Genomic DNA, 26,420 nt, shown 5'->3' with positions numbered 1-26,420 from the left:
ATATTATTGCTCCAGAAAGAGGCTGATTGCATATTGCGGGACATGGCATTTGGATATCTTTAATTGAGTTGGAGATATCTTTAATTGAGTTTAAGATGTCCTCGACTCAATGCAAGTTATCTTCAACCCAATTAATAACACTGTCAATTTAATTACTGGTATCTTACAATAATAGGGTTTAAAAAAAGATATCTGAGAATGTTTTATTTTTTACACATCTGAGGACAGATGCAATCTCACAGAGCAAGCTTGATACAGTATATTTAATTAATTCAAGTTCAGTTCTGTGGATCATTTTCCTTCCCTTTTCATTTTTTGCTTCATCTAAAGGCTGATTTGGGCGATGATTGACACTCTGTATGTTCTGAACAGAGCGGTTCGAGCGTGTTACACACAGAGGCGAGACACTAACCGGGGGGAGATAGAGTATCTGATGCTCGCATTTTCACAGTTCCACTTGCCGTTTTCATATCAAAAATTCAAACGGAGTGTAAAGCGGATTCTGTCTCAGGTATCAGCACAACTTTTGGAAGTCATATGTTGCTGAGATCAAATATCTGCTTGACTGCGAGGCTTGCAAATGGTATTCTAATGTCACATAACTCATTATCTTATCAGTGCAAATGGGGGAAAGTTGCTTAAAGAATGAGCGGATCCACAACTTTCTTTTCCTTTTCCAGCAACATTTTGAAATCATTATTAGAACACTGAACATTAGATATTTTTGCCTCTTGTATTAGATGACTCAGGATTCATTGAATGAGGAAACTGACATTTCCCTTCTAAAAATTCTTGTCACAGCAGCATTTTGTACATTAATTTAGCGACTTCTGTCATCCAAGGCGACTTATAGCGCAGACAGGTTTTCATAAAGCCTGCCACCGGTTTCATCTGCTCCCACAGCTCTATCCACACCTCAATTATGGCTGTGTTACCTACTGTACAGGGAGGCAGATTAAACAAACTAGTGAAGGCACGTCTCGGGGGGACATGTGGGTGTCAGTGGAATCACAAGCAGGGTAATCACTTCAGAGAGCCAGAGGGAAAGAGAAAGGGAGAGAGAGGGAGCGAGAGACAGAGACGGAGCACGCCGAGCCTGTTAGTGGCTTCAGATCACAGGCCATCTTCAGTGAGTGGATGAGAATGCCAAACATGTCCCACAGGGCTCCCACTTTAAATAGCGAGAAGGAAACCTCTCGGAAATCCTTTTCCTTTTGGCAGTCTGTGATTGCGAAGGCCCTCAGGAGCTATTTGTGCACGACTGCGAGCGCAGTGTACACAGTTTCGCACCAACACACACACAGGAATAAAAAAAACAAAACATCCCTCTGCGTCTGACATGCCACACATGCAGACGAGTACATACAAACACAGACACATGTATCATATAGTGTACGCGTACCCACAGACACGCCGTGCCACGCTGCGCGCAGCCCACACATGATTTCACATCAGCGTGGAACAAAGAGCAGCAGATCTGAGCCTCTTTCAAACTACTGTACGCCTTCTATTCCTATACATTTCACATTTTAATAACAAGCTAAAGGCAGCGTTTTAATGCAACTGTGTATACGACTCTTTATTATCACACATAATCAGCCGGCTCCCTTTTTTCTCTGTTAGACAAGGAAAAAAGCAGCAGTGTTCACACTAGAGCAGCTGAAACCAGAGATTTGTTTAATTTCTTGCCGGAATAATGACATGATTACTATAATAATGGTAGATCCATTCAACTGATTGACTGACTCATCTCCTAAGCTCTGATTTTAATTGTTAGGAAATAAGTGTTTTGGATTCCAGCTCCTCGTGTTCTCTCACCACGAACATCGCCGATGGAAATGATGATCTAGTTTTTACCTTCTTCAAAGAGGTTATATGGTAAGGTTTTTTTGACCGTTTTGTTACTCAAAAAGCTGTGGACATATTTATAAAATCCTACCAATTTGGGCAAATTAGAAGTAATTCCATTCAGATCTGGGTCCAGGAATTTTTGAAGGGATTCTTCACCACTGAGAGACAGGCTACATCTTCACATACACATTTTTAACTGAAATAAGAGAAACTGACGGTCTGTTTCAGATCCAGATATCTTTTCTACAACCTGAGAGTCAGAGCACGGTGCTGTAAAAATATAAAGCCTTTCAGTGCATCTGTAACTGTTTTTTATCAGCAGTCTTACTGTATGATAATGGAGACGAGTGCTGTGTTTTACATCAATAATTTCACACGATGGAAATAAGCATTTTCAATTTTAAGACACTACTTCAATTGACTTCTTGAATAATACAGGACAGCAATTGAAGCAACATCGTATTTACCCCCGTGGAGATGATCCCAAATACTTTCGAACTATTTCAGCTGGGCATAAAGGAATCATGAAAGGCCTCACCGCTCCCCAGCGTCCCTTTGCGCGGGGAATGGAACCAGAGTCTTGATATCAAAACTTCAAATACTTCCTGTAGAACCAATGCAATGGTGACGGGGTGGGAGGGGGGAGTTCATTTACACTTTACTCACTTTCTTTCCTTTCATTCTTCAACCCTCAGAAGTGTCTCTTCTCTGTTACATCGAAAGTCAAAAGAAGGACTGAAGAGAAAAATCTTTTCTTCTTTTCTTTCTTTTTTTCTTAAAAAAAAAAACGAGGCACATTCCCTGTGAGCTATAGAGGCTTAGAATGGTTAGACAATTTAATTGGATAAAAGGAAAAGATTAAAGAGGCCCTGACTCTGTTCCATAAATAATTGATTTCTAATGTATTTGTAGTGGCAGTGAGACGCTGTTGTTTGGGATTGGGGAATGTTGAGTGGCAGAACGCTTCAGATTTCCCTCAGTCTTTGCCTTCTTTGTTTTTTCACGCCGTGATATTGAAGCGGCATGAAAGGCAGAGAGGGAGCACACTTGCAGCTCAATTTGATCTTACATCGTCAGAAATCAAAGATCGTGCATGTAAAGAAGGATCGCAAGGAACTTTTTTTTTGTGGGAGACCAAACTTTTCGCACTATGTTACTAAAGAATACAATTCTGCTGGCGCAACCCTTGCAAACCCCAAAGGCAGAGCCAGCGACTGCAGCTCGTATCCAAAACTAATAAAAGAACCACAAAATCCATTTTGGGACTTCAACTAAAGTTTTGTGCTTGGATTAAAACATCTGATAGACATGGTGGTAAAAACAGAAAAAGCATCTAACTAAACTGTGTGTGTTGTGTTTTGATATTAATAAAAAAAGTGTAAAAAACAAGGGTAAAAATAAATAGAATTAAAAGACACTAACAACCATGTGACTCCTAGAAATGGTCTTGCATTAGAGCTAATAAAAAGCCTACAAAACAGCATCAATTTACTGTGACAAGTTGGAAAAAGGTAGGCTGAATAAGCGCACAAAGTTGTGCAAGTTCTTCACGCTTGGAGATATAAACAACAGGACAGTAGGAAGCAAGTCTGTCGAACACATTAGGAGTGTGACTGCTAGCTACTCGAGTGCCAGAGGCCGTGATTTGTGCACTGTTTCGTCTCTTTCCCCTCTAGGTTAATCTGCTTTGTTGCTTCAGATTGCCCTCCATGCTGCCTGACAATGCTGTGGCCTTCAGTTGCCTTGGAATGACAAGAGAAATCGCTGTCATCGCTACACTTCAATCTCTGAATGCCTCTTTCCTAACCCCTGCCTTTAATATCATTCCCAATGTCAGCAAATAGCAATCTGCAGAACTGCTGCGGCGATGGTGGAGGATGGAGGATAGGCGAGCCTGTGCCACTAAGCATTACAGCTCAGCCTGTCAGGGCCCACGGCGGCACAGAGAAGAGGGGGGGGCGCTGAGTGTAGGTTACATGTTTTAGAAGCAGGTTGGCAGGAACGACGTGGAGGGGTGCCAGGGAGCGAGCGGGGCTGGCGAATGGGGTGAAAGAGAGAGAGAAAGCGGGGAGAGGCAGGGGGACAGGTAAGCGTGTTTGCAGCACAATATTTGTACAAGCAGCGCGCGTGTGTTGATATGCTGTTTATCCGCACTGGGCCGTGCGCTCGTAAGTGTGCCTGTGTTTGCGTGCATGAGCGTGCGGATGTCTACTCGTTCCTGAGGTCAAACGCTCACTCACAAATGAAATCTAGCAACGTGAGTGCCCGGAAGCCTCAGCTGGGCTCGCACGGCAGCTGATCTTGCAAGCCTCAGTGGAGCTGTCTCAACGAGGCAGGATAGCAAGCGCCGAGCCTGGCGGGGGAGGACGGGGGAGGGGAGAGGAGGGTTGTAGAGGGGATGGTCACCTCACGTGAACCGCTGCCAAAAAGCGGGCTACTGTCGCTGGGAAAAGAAGCCCCATGCTGGCACGCTGCATCAGCTGAGAAACTAGAAAGCAGCGCGGCGAGGTCAGCGGCAGTGAAGATAATGAGAGCGAAGAGGACCAATAAACTCTGGTGACCTGAAAATCAGCAACCCTCCCCTGCCCCCCCCCTGCTCAAAATAGAAACAAATGACTGAAAATCAGTTGCAAACAAGATGATGACATGGCAGAAAAACTGCTAAGATCTCATTCATAAAAGAAACGAATTATAGACAGTTGAAATAAAGCAGAGCTGTCGGTTTTTGTGGAATTTCTACAATCTGGCAAATTTATAGATTAAGATTCAAAGCATTTCACGTTATTTACATGAGAAAAAGGGTCTTAGAAGTCAAATCCGCAGCCTCACACTGACATGCATACAGCATTTTTCTTATAAAAGGCAGCTATGATGGATCATCCGTGGGTATTGTGTCGTACAATTCAGCCTCTTGCAGTCGTACATTATAATCCACTGTAGGTGGTATAGTGATGCATGGGCTTTAGACAAGTTGCCATGTCACCAGACTGCCTCATATGCTGCCCTCCTCCCCCTGGGTGGTCTGTGACCTCCTTCCAGCCGCATTATGCTTTTCGATCTCGTTGTGACTGCTCCAACGTACATATACACAGAGTCCAAGACAGCACAACAAAGTGGACACTTAGCCGCTGTACCTGAAGGATGTCCTCACATAGAAAAAAGGGGGGAAAAACACTCATCAGGCTGCAGGAGCTACAAGAAATTCAAGAGTTAAAGAGAGACTGAAACCACAATGGATTTAGGAGATTTTTGTCAAATGCTTTGCTTTTAATTCTTTCAATGCTTCAATTTAAACTTATAATCCTTAAGATTTCAGTTCTGGTTGATTTAGCAACACCTGTGGTTTCCATGGTAACATCAAGTGCAGTATAACAGTACAATGAGTGAACTGTTGCTTTGCCAGTAATAACACAGATGAGAACCTAACGTTTACAAAGCAAACAAACTCGTGTTGTTTTAATAAAGAAGTCCCCCACTGAAGCCTTGAAGCCTCATCACCATCTTATTTATTTTTTAGATGACCGACATGAGCGCTAGGAAGCTTGGTCAGAAAGCGTACAAACAAAATACTAGAATTTCACACAGGACTAGTTAATGACCAGCCACAGTATTTGTCAGAGAAGGCCACAAACACTGTGGAGAGGTCCGGATTACAGGCTTAGCTGACAATTAACCTGATGAGCAAACTCTGATATACCTGTAACAATGTACACCACAGTAAAGGGCATTATTATGTTTAATTCAGTGAATTAATAGTTTATATAATGATCACATTAAAGAACCATTTTTAAATGGATGGTACTGCTTTTTCCCTCAGCTCACTTAGTGCTGACAGGGCTCACTTAGATTAAAAATGAACCACCACAGAAAGATTAGACATTTCTCCTTGTTATTCTACTTTTCATCTTACTTTTAATGTATTTATTTATTATTTGACCTGATTGTTGTTGATCCGCCCTGACAAGCAAAAGTGTTTGTGATTAGGGGTTGTGTGAGTTTGACTGGAAACAGCAATTTTGGGGGGATTAATAAAGTTGATCTGAAAAAAAAAATTATATAATATTTTTCTTCTGCTATTTAAAACTTTGAGCAAAAGGTGTTATTATTATTCCCTGCCTTTTATCCCCTCACCGCCAACCGACTGCCCCTCCCTGAGCCTGGTTCTCTTGGTGGTTTCGTCCTTTTAAAAAGGGGTTTTTCTTTTCCACTGTTACCCAGTGCTTACTCACAGGAGGTGGCCTGATTATCGCTGTTGTCTCTGTATTATTGTAGGGTCTTTACCTTACTATAAAAAGGGCCTTATGGCATCCGTTGCTGTGATTTGGCGCTATATAGATAAAACTGAATTGAATGTTTAATTAGGAACATAAAAAAATAAGACATCGATGCATAAAATATAAAACACTAGGTTTACAAGCCCAAACACACTGTTAAACTGTTGCAGCAACGCTGGACTCTGGGCTTTACTTTGAGCACCTGTGCTCCTTTATGCCAGCTGTGGAAAACGCTGTGCAGCAAAGCTCAGTTTTCTGGTCCGTATCAGCTTTTATTTAATCGTTTATAACATTTATATTTATAAGTTCAGCGATGTTTATTATTGTAATTACAAAAAAAGCTTTAGAGCTTGTATAGATGTCACTCGTGGTTATTTTATCAGTATCAACATCTAATTAATGGCATACACATGGCGACGTGTTAACCAGCTTGGATTATCTGTTTGGATGACTGGAACCTTTCTGGTGGATGTGTGTGTGTGTGTGTGTGTGTGTGTGTGTGTGTGTGTGTGTGTAAATGGATAGATAATGCCTTTGGACTTGATGAAGGTCAACAGGATCAAAACTTTGTAAGTGAATAAATGTAAAGCGAAACAGTGTGTAGGAGATTCGTTCAGCTGTCATCCAATATTTCGTCATAATGCACAGCCCTCCCTACCAGTCACTCAACCTCACCACATCTCAATAATAATGCAAATTTCAAGCCTTGATACAGTTTAAAGAGGTGAGTTACATAAAGAAAAAACCCTTCCCTGTACAGTCTCTACGAAGGGGGAAATTAAGTAAGCATTTACCGTCAGTTATGTCTGCGCTCAGACGGGGCTTTCCTGCACAAGAGAACTTTTGGTGCACTACAGACAGAGCCAAAGGAAAATCAGCAGCACTATGCAGCAGCAGTTTCTGGCACTTCCATATTTGCTTCATCTTTCAGCCTCAGAGGTTGCTGCATGTGCACAACCAGTAGTCCTGATCCGTTGAACCACATTTCACCGATGGTGCACTTTGTGTGGTCGCTTCACAGCACAGCGTTAGTTCTTAATGCGTTTCATGTTTTTAATGTGAGGCAGGTAGTTTGAGCAGTATCAGTGGGGTTGACATAAATGGAGTTAAATTAAAACCTGTAATGTTGGATTAAAAGCACAATTCCTGAATCGGAGACGGGAGCTCTTAGCCATTCTGGCACGAACTGTGAAAACTACTACGCGGGGAGTTAATTAAAGAAAATTTGAAAAGGAGAAGAAAAGCGTTCCAATTAAAACTGCAAACAACTTATATTTTTCAGATTTTATTTAAAGCGCTGACATTTTAATGCATTATCACTTTGTACCTGCTTGTTTACTGGAGCTTTCCCCTCCTCTGTATTCACCCTAAATGAATATTAAAAATAAAGCGATATTAAACGACTCACCTTCAGACACTAAGTGGAAACAGTTATCTGTTTTCGGGAAGATGGTTGGCCAAAGGCATTTTCAGACTGTGGAGGTGGAGTGCGGTGGGGTAGCGTCTTTTTGAGGCAGCAGAAAGGTTTTCACTCTGACACACATCCCATTTGTTATGACATGTAGAGGCACATCTAAAAGCAAACTCCTAAGAGGTTGCTGAGGGCGACCTCAGTAAAATGCAAATGAATTCCACCAGAGTATCTTAGACAATGCACAAAGCTGTCTAAACTGGAAGCCTATTAATCCATTAAGTTGTGATGCTCAGTTGTGTTCTGAAGAATTAGAAGCAGCTCCACAAGAGCACGCAGCGTGAACCCAAACTTTTTCTGACCCAATTACCTTAGCCGATCTGTTCCTCTGACTCCTCTGGACGGTACTGTTACTGGAGCTACACTGCCATTTGTATCTCTTCCAAGATTCCACATGAACTTTTCATGTGAGGTGTCTTATAAATTATGGGGGCTCTTCCAGCTGACATTATGCGGAAAAAAATGGCAAAGCCTGCCTTTTCTTCTCTGGCTCTTATCATAAAACAAAGGCTAGCTCAAACCAGGAGCAAAGGCTTTCCTGACAGCTCAGAGTCCTGTGTGGAGTACAGTATGCCCATATGAATCTCTCTGCTAATTTCCAATGACTGTCTGTTAATAACATTTATGCCACTGCTCAAAAATCGCTCTGTATAAATATTGATTGGATATTAAAATTCTATACAGTGGAAATGCTGAAAGTCTGCGATCACAGGGAGGAATTCTCCACTTGTCATTCGGGTGTTAAAGCAGAAATAAAAACATTCTCTGCGGCAGAAGGAACTACACTGCATAAGTATCATCATCACTAATTGTAAATAATGCAGAGCATCTCATCCTTTCAATTATTCAGCTTTATGTCCTGGTTTTGGTTGACAGAAATGTAGTGATGACAAAATATTGTAAGTTCCTCTGATGCACAAATGCCAAGGCATCTGTACTGCAAGCTGAGTAGCTGTGTCTTATTAGATTTCCACAAACACAGTACACCTACGCACAACCTAAGTGGATTAAATATGACGGATGATGACATTTGGAGAAAAGGCTCTTTCAGATTACTCAAATCTAATCTGGAACTCTAAATCAGGACTAATCAGTTGCTTTTCAAAGAAGCTTCAATCATAGGGGGAATTTCTGGCTTGCAAACTGGGTTTCTCGCAAGAAAAGCCGTTCTTTTATAGTGCATCATTTTCAGGTTTTTTTAACGGCTTGAGGAGCGTTTGCATTTGGGAACGGCTGCTTTTTTAAATGTCGCCGCAGAAAGTCTTCAAAGACTTGTCCGGCGTAATTGCTGGACTGCAGCAGGAGAGCGTAATGATGGTGTGCAACTACAAATGGTGCTCCACTGAGTCTAATGAAAAGTTTCCTGGTGACATCACAGAGCCAGAGTGTAACGTTAATTCAATTCAATTAACCCCCTCTGGACCAATGAAAACTCACTACGGCTGTTTCAGATTAGAAGCTCATCAAAGACATTAGTGACACCAATAAAACTTTGCTATAGGAAGACAATGATCCAGTCCAGTAGCGCGCTCGAGATCGCAGCCCCACGTTGATTAATCTTGTTAATTACTAGCCTTAGGGTTTCAACAACTGTTAGCCCTCTTTCCCCCAATATCCCCGACAAAAAAGAAGAGGCCTATGTGTCATTAGATCCTTTGTAATTACAAAAGTCTTGCGCTCTGGGACCGATTCTCCCACAGCTCTGGATATACAGAAGGAAACATGCCGGACGGCCGATGATTCTCACATCACTGTGCTGAGTGTATGTACATTATTCAGCGGGGGAGGAAGACGGCTCTGTGGATTTCCAGAGCAGCATCTGCCTGCGCTTGAACTCCCTCCTAATGAGTCCCAGCAGTCGCCTCAGTCTCCGGCTCCTGCCCTAACCCTCTTCCCATCTCTCATCGCTGTCGCCATGTTTAACCACAAGATGACCCTCCCTCCCCCTCTTCCGCTCCCCGTAACAGCCATACGCTGTCAGCTGGGGATGCACACGCTATCCCTAACTTGCTCTGGCTACCTCAGCTCACATATGACCCATTTCTCAACTCCCCATGTCCTCACTTTACTAGCCTTCAGCCAGTCAGCCTCAGAGCTGGCAAACAGGGGTGACTGCATGCATGGTATAGCAGTACACAGAGTTCATGCCCAGGCTGCAACACATACACCCAAAAATTAGGCCATTCCTCAGTAAAGCGACTATACTTTGTTTAAGCCAGCAGATCCGTTTGACCTATGTCTAATGCGAACCAATTAAGGTCTTTACATGAGTGCGCACCAACGTGAAGCCGAATATCCCTTAATACCAGTTAAATACACGTCCCTGTAGCTATAATACACCTACACATGGTATCATGGTGTGCTGTGTGATTATGTGCTGATATAAAGCCTGCTGCAGAGTCCCACTGAATGTACTGAATGAGGTATCTAATGGGCATGGGAACTAATTCCAGGGCAAAGGGGATTAAAGGCTAGAGAAAAGAGAGCAGCAGAGGGATGGCACTCGCTGGCAGCTGTGGGTGCAGAGGGCGGAAAAATAGAAATGAAATAAAAATGCACAGAATCCTTGCCTTCTGAATCCTATTTTGCAAAATAGTATTAAAACTGGTATTTTGTTTAATCCTGGCAGTTATATATATATATTTTTTTCACAATTATAGCAAAATTAAATATCAAGTGCTACACAGGGGGAGAAAGGCGAAATGCTGTGAAAAGATGGACACTCAACCAAGATATAGAGATATATTAAAATCCATCTCCTTCATCTGTCCAACACCTTCACTGTGTGCCTCGTTCTCATTACACCTTGAGCCAGAGTTGTGCTTTCGCCTTTGATCAAACTGATATAGTTCTGAGACTCTACCTTGAGGACTTCTTCCCAGACAAGAACAGTCAGTGCTGTTTCTACACCATGAAAATTAATGGATAAGAGGAACAAGAATACAGGGTAGCTTTGCACTGCGTTCAATGCTTGAGCCATTACCTGTAGGTAATGACCTGCCGAGGAGGTCCTGCAGGAATTACATATCTTTCTATATTCCTTTTTCCTCTTTGTATTTGCAACACGAATATTTACTCTGAAATAATGCGATAAATAGTCAGTGGTTTATATTTTGGTCGCCTTTCTTGTAATTGTGTTCCAACATTTTCTCCACTTATTTCATCACTGTGCCCCTATTGGCAAATTAATTGGAGACTCGCTGAAAAACTATGGTTACTAGGGAAAAATGTATACTCCCCAACCGCTTACTGGTTTACTGGCTGTCACTGGGGGAGACTGGTCACAAAGAGGGTGCTATACCAAAAACACTGCTGTGATGCTTTGGTCTCTAACGGATTGCCGTGGTTGCTCATCGTTTGATTGGAAGACACCGACCTGTCTGCAAACACTCGCCAACCAACCAAAGAGTGCTGATGAAACTGAAAAGTGCAACAGAGTTCAAAGAAAATCAAAGGGTACAACTTTTGCTCTGAAGGTGAACTTTGCCCATTTCTGATTTGCACTGCAGTTTTCACAGTTTCAGTATCTCTTAGTGAAGATGCCACGAGTTATAGTGGTAATCTGCTAGTTACCAAAGCTAGAGCATCTCTTTGCGACCAATCACAAACAAGTGGTTTCTGGGGATTATGTTCTAGCAAATGATGACAACTGTTCTCTAGGCCTGTGTAACTGGGGTCTAAGAGAACCAAAGGTTTTTATATTTCTCTCGAATTAACGAATAAGTTTTTAATGTTGCACTTCCTCTGTTGTGTAAATAAAGCCTGGACTTCATGGTCAGATCATTTCTGTATAGAGCTGTTGTTGCAATAGCCAATTATTTTCCAGTGTCACTTTAAAGGTGGTTTTCATGACGCCTTCATGTGTTCAACAAATCAGTATTGTCAAGTTGAGTGATGGAGAGGCAATGAAGAAAGGCTTAGCAACACAACTTGACCAAGTGGTGACCTACACAATCCTAATGCATGCATAAGATTATATTTGCGCTGGGAACCAATTACACTAAGAGATCCAGGAGGGAATGAGACACAGGTGGAAGTTTTCAAAAATTAAACCAATGAAAGAGGGACAAACAAAAAGGAAACACGCAGGAAATAAAACTAGGGTAATAAAGATGAGAAAATAACCTTCAAGGCAAAACAGGAAATGAGACAAACAATGAGACATGAAGTCTAACAAAATAGCAGAGACAGGGGAACACAGGAGGCAGAAGAAACTCAAACAGACGCACAAAAACAACAACTCTATCAAGAGAACAAAGGCTGGAAAACCCCAGGACCATGACAAACGTACACTTACGTCTGGACCAATTACAGTTCTGAAAGCTGACTTCTAAGAACTACAATGGTCTGCAGCTCCTGCAGTTCGAACACAGAAAATCTCCAACAGTTACTACCAACCACTGAACCAGATACCAAACTAACTTACGTCACTATAAGGATGAATCTAGGAACTCTTAATTCAGGTTTTTCCCTTTTAACCCACAATTCCACATTTTGTTAGTCAGCAATCAAACCCAACAGCAGACAATCAGTCTCAGATTCTTTGCTTTTTTTAAAACTAACTAAGGAGCCTGTTTGGTTCTACTTTTAGTTTCACAAAATGTCACAGTGAAAATGACAGAGTGAGTGCTCCTAATGAGATCACACTGCCTGCACTAATGTTTGCAGAACTGCTTTTGAAATCCTTCAAAAAGAATGCTGTTTATCTGCAAAGCTCTTCCCAGTAATACTCACACATGACCCAAACAGTGAGTAATGAGCTAATTTTAACCACTTTTCTACTAGCACCTATGACTGTTGTCATGTCAGCGACACTTACTCCTGAGATTCCAGATCCAATTACAGCAAAAATTACTATTTAGATTTGTTCAAGCAGCAAAGCGGGGCTGAGGGAGAACATTAAATCACCCCGAGCGCTATACGGAGCAAATATGTCGCTACCATATATGAAAACACAACAGGGACAAGGCAAATGATCCTGTCACCATGTTGGTAATAGGAACAGGAACAGGAGGAAGGGGCTGAGGGAGAAATCAATTAAGAAACACTGTGATATTATAAAAGAGAAAATATCCAACTGTCTTTATGAATGTTAAGACAGTCAGCTGATGCCCATATAAGGCAAATATGTAAGTTTTTAATTCAACCTCAAAATGTTTCCCAAGATTTTTGTGTAGCAGACAATAAAGCGTCTGAGGTGCCAAATTAATAAATAAGATAATCCGGTGCTCTGTCAATATGAAAATAAGGATGCTGGTGCTATTCATTAGTTCCACTAGGCTGTAGCTCTGTGGTTGGTTAGTTAAACCAGAAGGAGCAAAAATGTTATAATAACATGAAGCATGTTCATGCACGCCAGCATGCAGGTTGTTGCTGTATGCTTAAAGTGTCATAACCTGACAAACGCAGGTTATTACATTAACCTCTTTTCTAAAATGAAAATATGAATAAAGTCCAATGCTGGTTGGATTTGGTGTTAAACTTAAGAGGTACAGACTTTTAGGGAATAGTTTTATATTGTAAATGTTTTTAAATGGTTGAATCAAGTCGTAATATTTTATTTTATTTGTTTATTTTTAAATCACTTGCATTTCACACGTGTATATTTGCACATTTGCATCTTCAGCATTTGGGACTTTTGTTTCGGCAATTTTTTTTAGTTCGTCTCACATTCATATAGAAAAATGCAAAGTATATTACTCAATACACCTCCAAAAAAACTGTGTCATTTCAGGAATGACCTGGTATTCCAGTTGTCATAAAAACTGTGTACACTGCAGATCAACTGTAAAAGAAATACTGGCAGTAAGAATTAAATGCATCCTAACTGTCCATATCATTTACTGCATATAAAACCTGCTCTGACTCCACTTATTGCTGAATGAAGAGCTGTTTGATATCTCGAGCTAAGCTTTTTGTCCGTTGCAGCATGAGGAAGGGATTGATCATCCTCCTTTCTGACAGTATTAGGGATAAAAAAAATTCCGAAATGACCATCATGTTGCATTCAATAAGACTTGAGACCATAAACTCATTAGTAAAGTGCTTACTGAGGTTGGAGATCAAAGAAACCAAACTGTTATTTTCTCATAGACTTCAAAATAGTCACACTTCTTTCTAAAGCCAAAGAAGTCGCCCTCTGCTGATCGTTAAAAAGAATGCAGGTTCAAGGCACTTATACGTTAGCATACGCTACATCTATATTTCCTTAGCAAAAGGATATTGCTAATCAGGTGTTGGTGAAATGAGATTTAGGCTCTTACCAAAATATTCCTCAGACGGAGGGTTGTCCATGTCGTACAGCATCTTCTTGGTCAGGCGTTCCAGCTCATCTTCAGGGTGGGCCATGGGAGCGCTGCCCTGAAAACAGAGAAAGGAACATACAGTGGCTGTGACTTGGAGAGAAACCTCAAAGAGGTAATGAACATTTACATCATTCTGAAGAAGCTTATCTGTGATCTGTTCAGCTTTAAAAGGAAAGACAGGGTATAGCAGATGTACATAAGTAACGCAAGTCTAGCTTCAAGTTAAAGCTTCACAAAAACCTGACTAAATAAGGATGAAGCACGGCCTCAAGGTCAACCAAAACACTTTCACCATAATTAACATGCAGCCGACGGTCCTGGGTCTGCCTTTCCCCTCTGAGATATCTGACCCTGGCTCAGGCCCCGGTGGTGTGCAGCCCAGAAGGTTGAGCATTTCCTTCTGTGCAACACAAGTATGTGGAAAAAACTGTGACCCTGACTAATCCCTGTGTTTGGAAAATAACGATAGTGGAAGAAACAGAAGGGGAAAACATTAGAAGATAGCTGCTTTTTAAGTCTCCTACATTTGGGCGATAGGTCGGGAGATACTTATTTAATCATACGCTGAGCACAAAAAGATTTCAGGTGCGAGCTGTGCCGGGGCCTAATCTGTGAAAGAGTCTGAGAGGATGACATAACTCTCTGAAGATGCCACTTCTTCTTCTTCCTTGTGAGTCTGCCCTCCTTCTTATCATGCAGCATCTGACATCTGCCTGCTGTGTGTCTGTATGGGGCTGACGTGTTGTGCCTGACATTTTCTGCCAATCATCCTCAGAATTCGAGAATCCCCCTCCTCCCCTCCAGCTTCGGCTCACGGTGCAATCCCGTCACAGGTGCGTGTGTGTCCTTTTAGACGCCCCAGAGGCTTGAACTCGACTCTCTTCGTGCTGCGTGGCCGAGCTTTTTCAGAAAATCAGCGACACTCGGATGACCTTCCCTAGATCTGGGGCCGGCTGAATCTTTACAGAAGATTTGATTTTCAATACTGCAACATGGGCGAAGATCTGAGCTGACCTTTGAGGTGCTCCTAATTGTGGCATCTGGGAGCTGGATGAGTGTGAACTAAGCATTCGGTTCCGTACTAATTTATTCACGGTTTACTTGGTCACATAAAGGAATCAGATTGGTCAATAGAAGATTTAGAGAAAACATATTTTTGTATGCAGAATGAAAGCGTAATTACAGATCCAGTCACCCAGCACTTCTGGTGTTATCGACTGTTATCGTCTGTGTGCATTTTACCCTCAGGTGTGCACATGACTATATTGCACCCTCTAATTCATTCATCCCCCCCAATTCGGAACTCAAGTCGCTGGTATTCCTCAAAATATTTGTTTTTAACACTGTTTTTGTCAAAGTGTCAAGAAGGATTAAAAAAGCTTTGTATAGATGTTTTTTTTCCCCAAAATGTCGCTGGTGACCTGAGGCGTGTAATAACTTAAGTTCTTTGAATAACAGCATGCTGTAATCTCTTGTAATCTCCAGTTTGACTTCATGATGGAAGGCCTGTCTCATGCCTAAACTCAGACTGTTGGGCCAAAAATTGAGTGTAACGCACACCACAGCAGCATTTTCTTAACAGCAGCTCTGCAAATGAAGACTGCTTGAGCTCACTGATGAGTAGGCATTCATGAAAACGATCATTTAAAAAAAAAAAAAAAATTACAAATCAATTAAGAGCGCCTCGTGCGTAAATTAGCAGTACTGATAGAAGTTAGCATTAGCAAGTAAGCATCCCGCTGCTTGGACTGCGGCTGAAGACAAAGGAAGCTACCATGACTTCCAAAAGTTTCATTTGCTCTGAATCGGAAGAAGAGCTCCAGTGGACTCCACAGTGAGCCACAATTTGCACAGTAACCAAGCTAAAGTAACTAAAAGCACGTTACCGTGATTCACGATTACAGTTCTGACAGGCCATTTACGTTCCCATGGCGAGAGAATAATGGCACTGTCAAAGCTGCTGGCATGCTTCAGTCACGCACAAGGTGTCCTTTGGCAGCAGCGTGTGACACAATATTGAGACTACACTGTCACTCCCAGTGTGCCACTTAAACATGCAGGATTACTGTTGTGAATGGGGAAACTTTTCCTAACCCTAAAATGAAACAAATCTCCAAAAATGAAACAAATGAGTCAGAAAAACGGGAGACGGTGTGCACCAGCCTCCTGGGTGAGAAACCTGCAGCCTGATGCGGACTTCCCTGATCTCTGTCACTGGACCGTGGGTTCTCTGCAGCCAGCACACGTAAACCACAGACGATAAATAAACGAGAACAGAGAGCTTGTTGGTGAAATCTCACAAACGCTCGGGGATGAGATCACGGTGACTGCTTTGTAAACAACAAAGTGAAATTTCAGCTCATGTCTGAGGGCACAAATATGATTTCTGGCCCACAGGCCACCGTTTGACTATTACTGCAGTACGGGAGGGCTTTCAGAGACCAGATTACAAACTTTAATAAACTGTAAGTAAATAAATACACAAATATTAAACTTTGCTTCCATGCTGCTAATTATTTGACATGCACCCACTTTGGAACACAGCACAGACGCTTCTTCCAGCGTATAAACACAGCCTCATGCATTTCAGGATCCATTTTCATGAACATGACTCACCGTGTGTGTCAAAGTTACGGGAACACGTATACAACTGTGTAATTTCAACAGTACATTTAAGGTTGTGTTAGAAATGTGCAGTGTGTCTGAAAAGAGTCAGCTGCGTGGTACGTTTATTTACAGAGATGGTGAGAAACGCTGAGCTCTGCGTACTGTCCACGATGTATCAGCGAGCGTCAAAACTTTATGATGCATGACTTTGCTCGGCCTGGCTCAGGATGCAGCTAGCTCATAATGGAAGCCCAAACAGCAGGCCTCATTAACTCTGAGGGATCGACACGTTGGACGTGCAAATCTTTCTTCTCTCTAGAGAGCGGCTGGGTCTGAGCTCTCGGATTCCTCGGGACCTTGCGCTTCCTCAGCTGCTCAGCCATCATCGGCCAGATCACATGATTAGGAGGAGACGAAAGGAAACGTTCCTCAGCGGCCGGGTATTCCTCGTTTTCACCTTAAATCCCTTTTTTAATAATACAAAATGGTCAAAGGTGGCACACAACAACTCGCACAATAGAAAACAAAATCAATCATATACCTGAAAGAAGTGCCCCTGTTGTCAACCTTCTGCTCATTATGCCGGTGTTGTTAGCTTGAGACAGTGAAGTAGACGATTTAACAGTGTTAATCTTAGCTCCACATCAAAAGCACATTGGAGAGGGAACGAAATGCTGCTATTACCAGAAACAGACTTTTGAGTTTAAGCTTCATTTATATCTTATCCACTCTTTGACACCCCGCAGCAATGCACTGCCAGAGAGTTTAAAGCACCTTGTTAGGGAGTCTTTTGTGACAGCACAGAATAATTTTTCACTTGAATAAGAGAAAGAAATTGCTTCCCTGCATGCTTTATGATTGAGTCGCAGTTCCTGTTCAGCTTTTCAGAGGCAACAATAGAAACCATACAGCAGCTATACGTGCCGCAGACGTGAATTTTTCAGTTATGTCTGGCTCAATTCAGTAAATTGTTTGCCTACGCCCTCGGGACACTCTGCCGCAGTTTCATTGAAGTTGGTGCTTAAATTTAGTTGGCCTAACATCTGCACCCTTCGTACACCGTTTTGCACGGACAGGCTCGCAGGTTTCACTCGTAACACCCCTGAAAGATATCCTGATGGATCGTCAAATGCTTTCCACTTGAAAAATGATTTTGTTAAATGCCAGAACACATAAAATCACAGACAACAATAGCATCTATAAGTGACCGCCGTTGCGTGCTAGCTGATATGGCGCGACAGAGTCTGGGAGCTGATCGCTGCCCGACTGCCACATCTATGAATAAAACCGTGTGCACCACCCACTGTGGAATTGGCATTGTGTCAGACCCGATTAGGTGACGAGTGGAGTGTGCTGGGTGGGGTGAGGAGTCGGGGGGGCTCGGTACATGCTCTCACCTGATGCCCTGACAGCGCTGTGTCCCGCTAAGAACTAAACCTCAGGCTCTGTCTTTCCTGCTTCCACTGCAGTGACAGAGAGTGAACAGGAGAGACAACTGTTCTCAGGGCATCACATCTGCACCTAGAGGAGGTGCAACAAAGGAGTCCAAACAGGAAGCTGGAACTATACGCACAGCATCACTACAGATCTGTAGGACGAAACCACGCAGAGCACATCAGCTCTGTCACAGTAAAGATCCAACGTTTTTAAATTTGTTGTAACAAGAGAAGACACTAAATTAATACACTAAATTACATTTGAGAATTTAATTGTCTTAAAGTGGATAAACTCTATATGTGCAAGTAATCCCTGTGAGCCCAGGCTCAGTTTCTTCTTCTTTGGGCTGCTCTCTTTAGACGTCACCACAATGGATCATCTGGATGGAGGATGCCTCCTCCTCTTCTCTCACTACTTCCACGAAACTCCTCTGAGGGCTTCCTCTTTTCCTCCTGCCTGGCAGCTCCATCTACATCATCCTTTGTCCATAAGTCCGCTATCCCTCCTCTGCACATGTCCAAACCATCTCGGCCTCACCTCTCTAACTTTGTCTCCAAACGGCCCAACCTAAGCTGTCCTTCTGATGGACTCGTTTCTAATTTTGTCCATTCTAGTCACGCCTATGAAAACCATAACATCTTCAGCTTACTTCCAATCTTAACATCTCACTACCATTTTGTAAACCACCCCTTTTGGTGCCATCCTTCTGTCACAAATCACCCGACACTAATCTCCACCCACTCCACCCTGTCTGCTCTCTCTTCTTCACATCTTTTATGCACCATCCTTTGCTTTGGATGGCTGACTACAGGTATTTAAACTCATCTACCTTCACTTTTTCTACTTTTTGAGTCTTCACCCTCTCATTTACACACGTGCATTCTGTCTTGCTTCCACTGACTTTCATCCTCTTCTCTCAAGAGTATACCTCCACCTCTCCAGTCTCTCTTCTAGTCGCTCCCTGGTACTCACAGTGCTCACAGTGTCAGATCACAGTATCATCTGCAAACACCTAAACACTCAGTTTCATACGGTTCTTTTAATGAGAGAGTGGCTATTCCTAATATGGCCACCACAGGTAAGCAGCTCTACCCGCTGTTTAAACCATTTGTTTGAGAGAGGCAGCCAACCAGAAGCAAGGTGGTTTAAAGGGACTGGAGTTAAAAAAGGGCTTAGATCCACAACGCCCCAGTACTTTTATATGGCACTTTAAGCACTTTTTAAACAGCTCGCACAGACTCATTCACTGATGGGTGGGTTGGGTGGTATTTGGGGTTGAGTATCTTGGAGTGGAGGAATCGGGGATGTTCCAATTGGATGATGAGCTTCCAACTGGTGAACCCATCCTAATTCCTGAGCCACAGATGCCCCAATAAACAAACACTGACTATTTATAGTGGCGACTTAATAACAACATGGCTTCTTCTAAATACTGAATCTCATGAAACGAGAGATGACTGAGAATATAACCATAACAAGCCAAAAGGGAAACATGTGGTTGAGTATACAAGGCTGTAAAATGTTCCCATCAGTAACCCACCTGCAAGTCTACAGAAGGCCAAGCAAACACGGCTCATCAGGATCTACAAATACACAAAACTGTACTTTCCTCTCTCTACAAACAACACACGCACAGCAGCTACAGTACCATTACAGTTTAGATTTCTTTACCCAAAAAGTGAGAATAATTCAAATGTCAGTTCAACTTTTGAGGAATCGTGAGTTGTATCTTCATATTTAGGTCACTCCTTTTTTTTTTCTTCTTGTTTTGCATAGTCCAAAAGGAGCATGTGAACACAATGAGACCGAGAGCCGCTGCATAAACAGCACAAGCCACTGAGCTGAAAGCGATAACCAGAAGGGGGGAAAAGTACAAGCAGTGTAAAAAGAGCCCGATGGAAAGCAACACTAATCCGTGTCTCCATCAGCTGCGCGTTTCTTCTCATCTACTTCCTGTAAATGCAGCATTGCACCTTAAACCAAGCACAATTGTCTTGCCTTTAACAATAGCCGAACACTTCCTGCATGATCAGCACAAACTGAAGAAAGACATAATCACTCACAGACACATTTATCCACAGATTAAATGATGATGGACTTCACAATGCAGAAATACTCTTTAGTGTCAATGGAGCTGCAGCTTTAAGTCAGAGCAGCTTTAGTCAGCTCACAAAAATGTGACACCCTGGCTTTTTGTCTCTCGCAGTCACAGCTGTATTATTTGAAATGGACATTGAGCCTTTGGAAGGGAATTGGCTTATTAAAATAATAGTAATAATAACCACAACAACAGCAAATGGACCACTGCATTAGTGAAGGTTCACGAGTGGATTGAATTTTCTTATTGGATTGGAAATGTCTAAAAATATGCATTTGTTGCCGCAACACTAAACGAGTGATTACAGCAGCTTAGGCGACTCTGTTTCACCAGAACAATGAAAGGATTGCTGGATCAGTCATGCTATCCTTTCAGAGTGTGCACGCGTGTGTGTGTGTGTATGTGTGTGAGGGGACTTCTGCACGTCGTGTGTTTAGAATCAAACGTGCAGGTTAAATGCTCTGTATTAACAGCTCTCACTTTATAGTGGATGGTATTAATTGTATCACGGTGACACAATATAAAACCTCTGAAAGCTCCTTTCATTTATAAAACTGACCAGGGTGCACTTAGAGGCGGATGAGATGCCACTCTCTCGCTCCGACTCCAAATGAAGGTAATAAAAACATCACCTGTGGTGAAAGTTTGCTTTGTCATTTCTCCAACCGATCGCATGTTCGTAGCTTTATGTAATCCAAATGATGAATTTGCAGCCTGCGATGTTAAACAGGTTACGAGTAATCTGTAACGCATTACACTTAGAGAGGAGACATCGCGGCGCTGCAAATTAAGCTCAAGGCCACCTTCTGAGGAGGCGCAGATAAAGTATACATTCTCTCCAAACAAAATAGGTCATGCTGTTTCAGCTCCAATTAAACAGAGAGGAAAAAAATAACAGTCAACTGTAGAGCAGCTGTGTACAGAGCAGCCGACGATAATTAAAAATTAACCAATTCCATAATTGACTTTTTCCACAGCCATTCAAACCTTTGCTGAGAAGTGAATTCACATAAAGGGATGAATTTCAGAGTGTTTGCAGACATGTAATGTATGTAGAGGGGCCTTTCAATGTTTGTAAGATGTGCGTGTGTAAAAACTAGGTCATCTGTTTGGAACTGACACATCCCCCTGCAAACAGATATTTGAAAATCTGAGCGTGCAGAGAGGGGTGCCACAAGCAATCTAAAAAAAGAAAAAAACCCCCAACAACAACAACAACAAATGACTGCACAAATTGTTGGGACGGAGATAAAACTTATTTGGCGTCTCTTTGTATACAATTACCATCCTGCGACCGGAGCAAACACCATATTAAAGAGGATGCAGGTTTCCCTGGTTTTGGGTGCGAGCTCCAAGTTTTCTCCTGCAGTTTCCTCATGTGGTAGCCTGGATCCATATTTAAACACATGTGGTGGACATAATGAAGATTCATACAGGTTATCCTTTCAAATCGATGTATCGGGAACCTGCACTTCCCTTTTGTAATACACAGTGGTGCCGATCTCCTGTGTAATTTTACCTCTCAGGCAAAACCATGATATATCCTTCCCATTTCCACCTAAACAACTGCATGGTTTATCTGAATGACACCCTGAGAGATATCTCCTGACCAAACGCTACCGCTGAAACGCTGCAGCCAAGATCACACAAAGGCCGATCCGCTCGGGGACGCTTCCCCGATGTGGGAAAAAAAAAATGATTCGAAAGTGTACACGTTTCATTCAAGGGTGGATAAAAGCCTTCTATTGTGGTCGGAGAAGGATGTGAGGAGGGAAGAGAGGACATCAAAAACTGAGAAAACTTGGTGTGCAGAAAGGTGTTGAGGAGATCATGTCCAGGAGGATCCAGCAGGGGCCACTGTTCATGCAGGTGGTTTTGGCCACATCCTTTGTGACTGAACCAAAAAGAGCCTTTTCCTTACTGTGTGATCAATACATTAACACAGCCAAGCAGTGTCAGACAGTTCATCAGTTCTTCCCCATTGAATGAAGTGAGCTAATTAAACCCATTCTTTACTAACTAATCTTGGACACAGAGGGCTGAACACTCTTCACGCCAAATATTTTTTATTGTTTACATACAGGGACAGTCTGTCACTGGAGTCAATGCAAGAAAGCCATCCGCTGTGCCAGTGTCAGCTCTGGTATAACAAAGTAATAAACGGTGTTTAGAAAGCCGACCTCACCTCTGCTACTCTTTCACTGCACACAAGGGCTGTGGTGATGAAAAGCTAGAACCATCAATCAAGCACAATCTACATGGACATTATTGTACAGCACTGTCTGGAATTTAACACAATATTAAAATAGATGGACGTGGAATTCACAGAGATCAGACTTAGCTTCACTAGCATTATTGCAGCCACCAGCTTTGTCATGTGGTTGCACCGTCACATGACTTGGTCTTTTTTTTTTGCGATTTGCACACCACAATTTTGCACGTGCCCAACAGTGACCTGATATTTGAAAAATAAACAGAAAGTTTCTCAGCCATGAGCAGTGGCTGACCAAATGGGTCATCAAATTAAGAAATAAAAAATATCATCTAGTAAGACGAACGCATAACAGCAGAATGCTTAACCTCTGAAAAGTAGTAGAGAGGGTCTCCAACCAGTCATCGGGTTTCTAACTGTTGTTGTTCAAAGACACAACAAGATTTTACTGTTTGCATTGCAAGAATATAGCAGACTAATGGCATATTTACTAGAGAACTGAAAAACAAAGAGTGAAGTCTCAGTGTTCTGTGCTTTGGTAGCCGTTTTATGGATGCGAGTCCCTTCCTGTTGCATGAAAGGCTCGGTTTCGGATAGTTTTTTCTATTTTTAGCTATCTATCATTTCAAGATGCACGGATATCCCTAATATGGTCATCTGTGGCAGAGAAGCTCCAAACACCTACTGCTCAAACTTTCTGTTTGTATGAAGCAGCCAATCAGGAGAAAGTTGGCTTGAATGGAAGGGGAAGTGAGCTAAAAAAGCATTTCACACTTCAGATCGAGAAAGTCTTTTGTTAGAATGTCGTGGACCAAAAAAGGCAGCACTATGCTAGGGTGTTTTTTTTGTTTTTTTTTCCAGTGGTGGGAGATAATGGAGCTCACAGAGGAAACTTGCATAAACATGAAAAACAAGATGCAAAGTGAAACAGAAAAGCCAAACCCAGCACTCAGGGCTACACCAAGGCCCAGAACAAGACAGGGAAGGATTATTTTGAACTGTGAATCATGCAAAGCTTATACAGAGTATAAAATAGGCCCGGCCTTTAACTTGGCTAATATGTGAAAAGTTGGGCTTCTTATGATTGATGTCTTAACATAATAATCATAATCTTCAATCAGCTGACTGCTGAGCCGATACTGAGTTTTTCTCTCTTTTCTTCCTGTGCAAACATTCTCTTAAAATTTTGAATCTCCTGCAGCTTCTTAATATTTCTGATTGCGCTGTTGCAGTCTCCTGCTTACTGCCTTCTGTCTCCTCGTCCCTTCATTTCCTCTCTTGACATTTAAAAAGCCTCAGTTTTAAAAATCTATCACGCACAGAGCACTACAGTAATGTGGCGTGGACACAGGTCATGAGCTCTGAAGGTGCCTTTAAAAACAACTTAAAATCGAACTTTGAAAACACTGTAAAAACATCTTCAGGCCCACTTAGGGGCTCGTAACTTCCTACTCTCTGGTCTTTTCGCCTGACAGGGTAATATTTTCAATTAAGAAAGTCTTTCCACAGCCTTTTAGCTTCAGAACGAAGGGTGCGCTTGCTTTGGGAAGAGTGGGTGGTTTGTTGTTGACGGGGGGCTGTGTGAACTCTATTTTAGAACTCGAGAAGTGGGTAAATGCCACCAAAGCCCCACACAGTAACACACACTACGCTTTAAAGCTGTGGTAAAATTTCAGTACTGCAGGATATGGCTGCACCTCTTCAATCCAGCCCAGCGACGACAGCAGGTTGAAAACAAGAAAATAAACTGCTGAGACATTTTGGATTGCCGGAGCTCACTGAACTGCAATGACAGGTATCGATCGGGCCAGTTATTTACCAGCCAAGCCGTTCGTCTGAGAGGGGGCATGAAGAGAACACAGTGGCAGGGGCTATTATTTATGAGCAGTTATGTGACAAACACTTCTGATCTACGAGGGGTTACGACTGGCTGAAGGTAACGGCCAATCAACAACTAACAAAAAAAGAACCTGAAAGCAACTACAACAATATTCAAGTGACACCAATGAGCTCATCTATAAAATGAGTATCATGAATCAAATAATCATTAGAAGGTTTTCTAGAACATTCAGGTTGCAGCTCTGTAAACAGAAGCTTTGTAAAAATCATTTTTATTCCATGTAAAGACTCAGAGCTGCACATCTCTTTATTGGAGTTGCCTGGAAATAAGAATCTGGTAGTTCATTGGAATTCACACATACAATTGAATGGAGCCTTCCAGGAAAGAAAAGACCCATGAAAAGCTGCATTACATAGATTTATAGCTGTTCTTTTTGAAATTATTTATATGTCTTTCATAACCCAACACTAGGCTTACAGTGGCCATACGCTCACTTATACTTACAGCGATAATGACCAGGACACTTTGTTCATTTACTAATGCTATAAAATTGTGTTTAATCACAAGAAACCCAGCTATTTAGCAATCAGACAGGGTCATTTATGACCCCATTATATTTTCCACAGGAATCCGTTTTTAATGGTTTTGTCTGTTGTAAATCAGAGTTTGTATATGTGGAATACTTCAGAAATCCTGCAAAGAAACACTTAAAATCAAGCCTTCCTCTACACTACTTTAGGTTTGCAAGCCACTTGACTGTAAAACAGCGCAGTGATTGGAATTAGAAATTAAGATACAATCAAAGCCTATGGTGTTCAAAAATTATTGCACATAACCTGCCATTCTCCTTGCCATACTGATGGACCAATTCATGTAAGGAACTATGAAATGGAGTTACAGGAACAATACTACTCGAAACTATTAACCAATTAGTAGATACTAAAGAAAAGTATTATTTTAAATCTTTAGTGACCTGTTATGATTATAAGTTCACCTTATAATTACTATCAAGGAGTAGCTGTGGTTAAAAACTCTCAGGATGTTCCTTTTTTTTCCCAGCAGGTGGTTTTGTATACCATCAGGACAGCTGTAGTTTTAGTGCACAATTAAAAGTCTTCACTACTTTGTCATTATTTTATTTATTAGTCATCTGTAGAGGCATTCCAATTTAAAACAAAAGTCAGAACTCCCATACTTCAGCAGCTACTCTGATTTTGAACAGCGGTGGTAGTAAAACATCACTTAGGTAATCAGTTTTCAATATTGTCTCATGCATTTATTCATAGCACAGCGTCTCTATTAACCTTAATTGGCCCAGTTCCTCTATGTTGTCACACACCTGTTTTAAACCTGGAAGCAGTAACTGAGAGGAAGCTTTCGAATGTGTTGGCAAGAAAGTGAACCATAAGGAGATCCGCCATAAATCGCTGACCTCGGATCAGGTCCGCCGGACTGACCTTTAGTCTGCGAAGCATTCGGTAACAAGATCCTGAGTGGACCACCGCTACACACTGTGCCAGCAACACGCCGGAGGCACAGCAGTATTTACATACAGTAGCTTGTACCTCTGCAATGCTACGGGGAATACAGCTGATCCTTGTCACACCGTCTGACCTGCATTAGAGGTGTAATGACTTCTGATGATATGGCAGACAAGAATGTGTGCTGCATAGTTACAAGGCACAAGTCAGTCAGCCGATACGAGGCCAAAGATTTAATATTCCAAACTGACATGAGCTTAAAGGGTGCGAGGATGTAAGTACCTCATGTGGCGTTTTTCAGCAGTATGTGACAAAGTCCTGCACAGCCTCCTATTTAAATGACTATAACAGTCTTTATTTTTAGATTTAGTTATTAAAATGGAGTAGGCTTTACACTGCTGGAAATACCTGCTGTGTAAATGTTTATTGATACCAGTTTGGTTTCTCTTGCACTTTAAAGATTTATCTTACACACCCTTACATTTCCTCCCAGCAACTTCCTGATATTTTTTCAGAAAGCACAGAACACTTTAAAAACTTTAAATTGATGAAATGTCAAGCGCATCCCTAGTCAATGCCTGTTGCAGCTCTTAGTTTATGTGTATATTGTAGTTATATTTACTGGTTTTTCCAAGGGCCTCCACCTCGACTGACCTGCTGCTGTGGTATTCTACACATGGAAGGAGGCACTTCTTAAAAGAGCTCACCACCAACCAATGAGCTCAAAGGTTGGAGCAAATATAGGAGATGTTTCCATATTTACATGAATGACTAGAAAGGCAGTAAAACGCACAGATCATCATTATTGTGAAAGGGAGCAGAGCAACGTGGAATTTCCTGTCAG

The 26,420-nt window shown here is 42.0% G+C and overlaps 1 protein-coding gene across 4 annotated transcripts in view; it reads right to left on the bottom strand.

Annotated features, from left to right (window-relative positions):
* The window catches only part of lpp (LIM domain containing preferred translocation partner in lipoma), a 179,246-nt gene that overhangs the window by 33,210 nt on the left and 119,616 nt on the right, over positions 1–26,420 (bottom strand). For all 4 annotated transcript variants that reach the window (XM_025902823.1, XM_005451220.4, XM_005451219.4 and 1 more), the window contains one exon: positions 13,860–13,956. In XM_025902823.1, coding sequence (XP_025758608.1) covers positions 13,860–13,956 — 97 coding nt within the window. The remainder of the gene's footprint in view (positions 1–13,859; positions 13,957–26,420) is intronic.

This window comes from Oreochromis niloticus, linkage group LG23 (assembly GCF_001858045.2).
Source record: "Oreochromis niloticus isolate F11D_XX linkage group LG23, O_niloticus_UMD_NMBU, whole genome shotgun sequence".
Classification (NCBI taxonomy): domain Eukaryota; kingdom Metazoa; phylum Chordata; class Actinopteri; order Cichliformes; family Cichlidae; genus Oreochromis; species Oreochromis niloticus.
The sequence above is the reverse complement of the archived record's forward strand: the minus strand, read 5'-3'. Positions and strand labels throughout refer to the sequence as shown.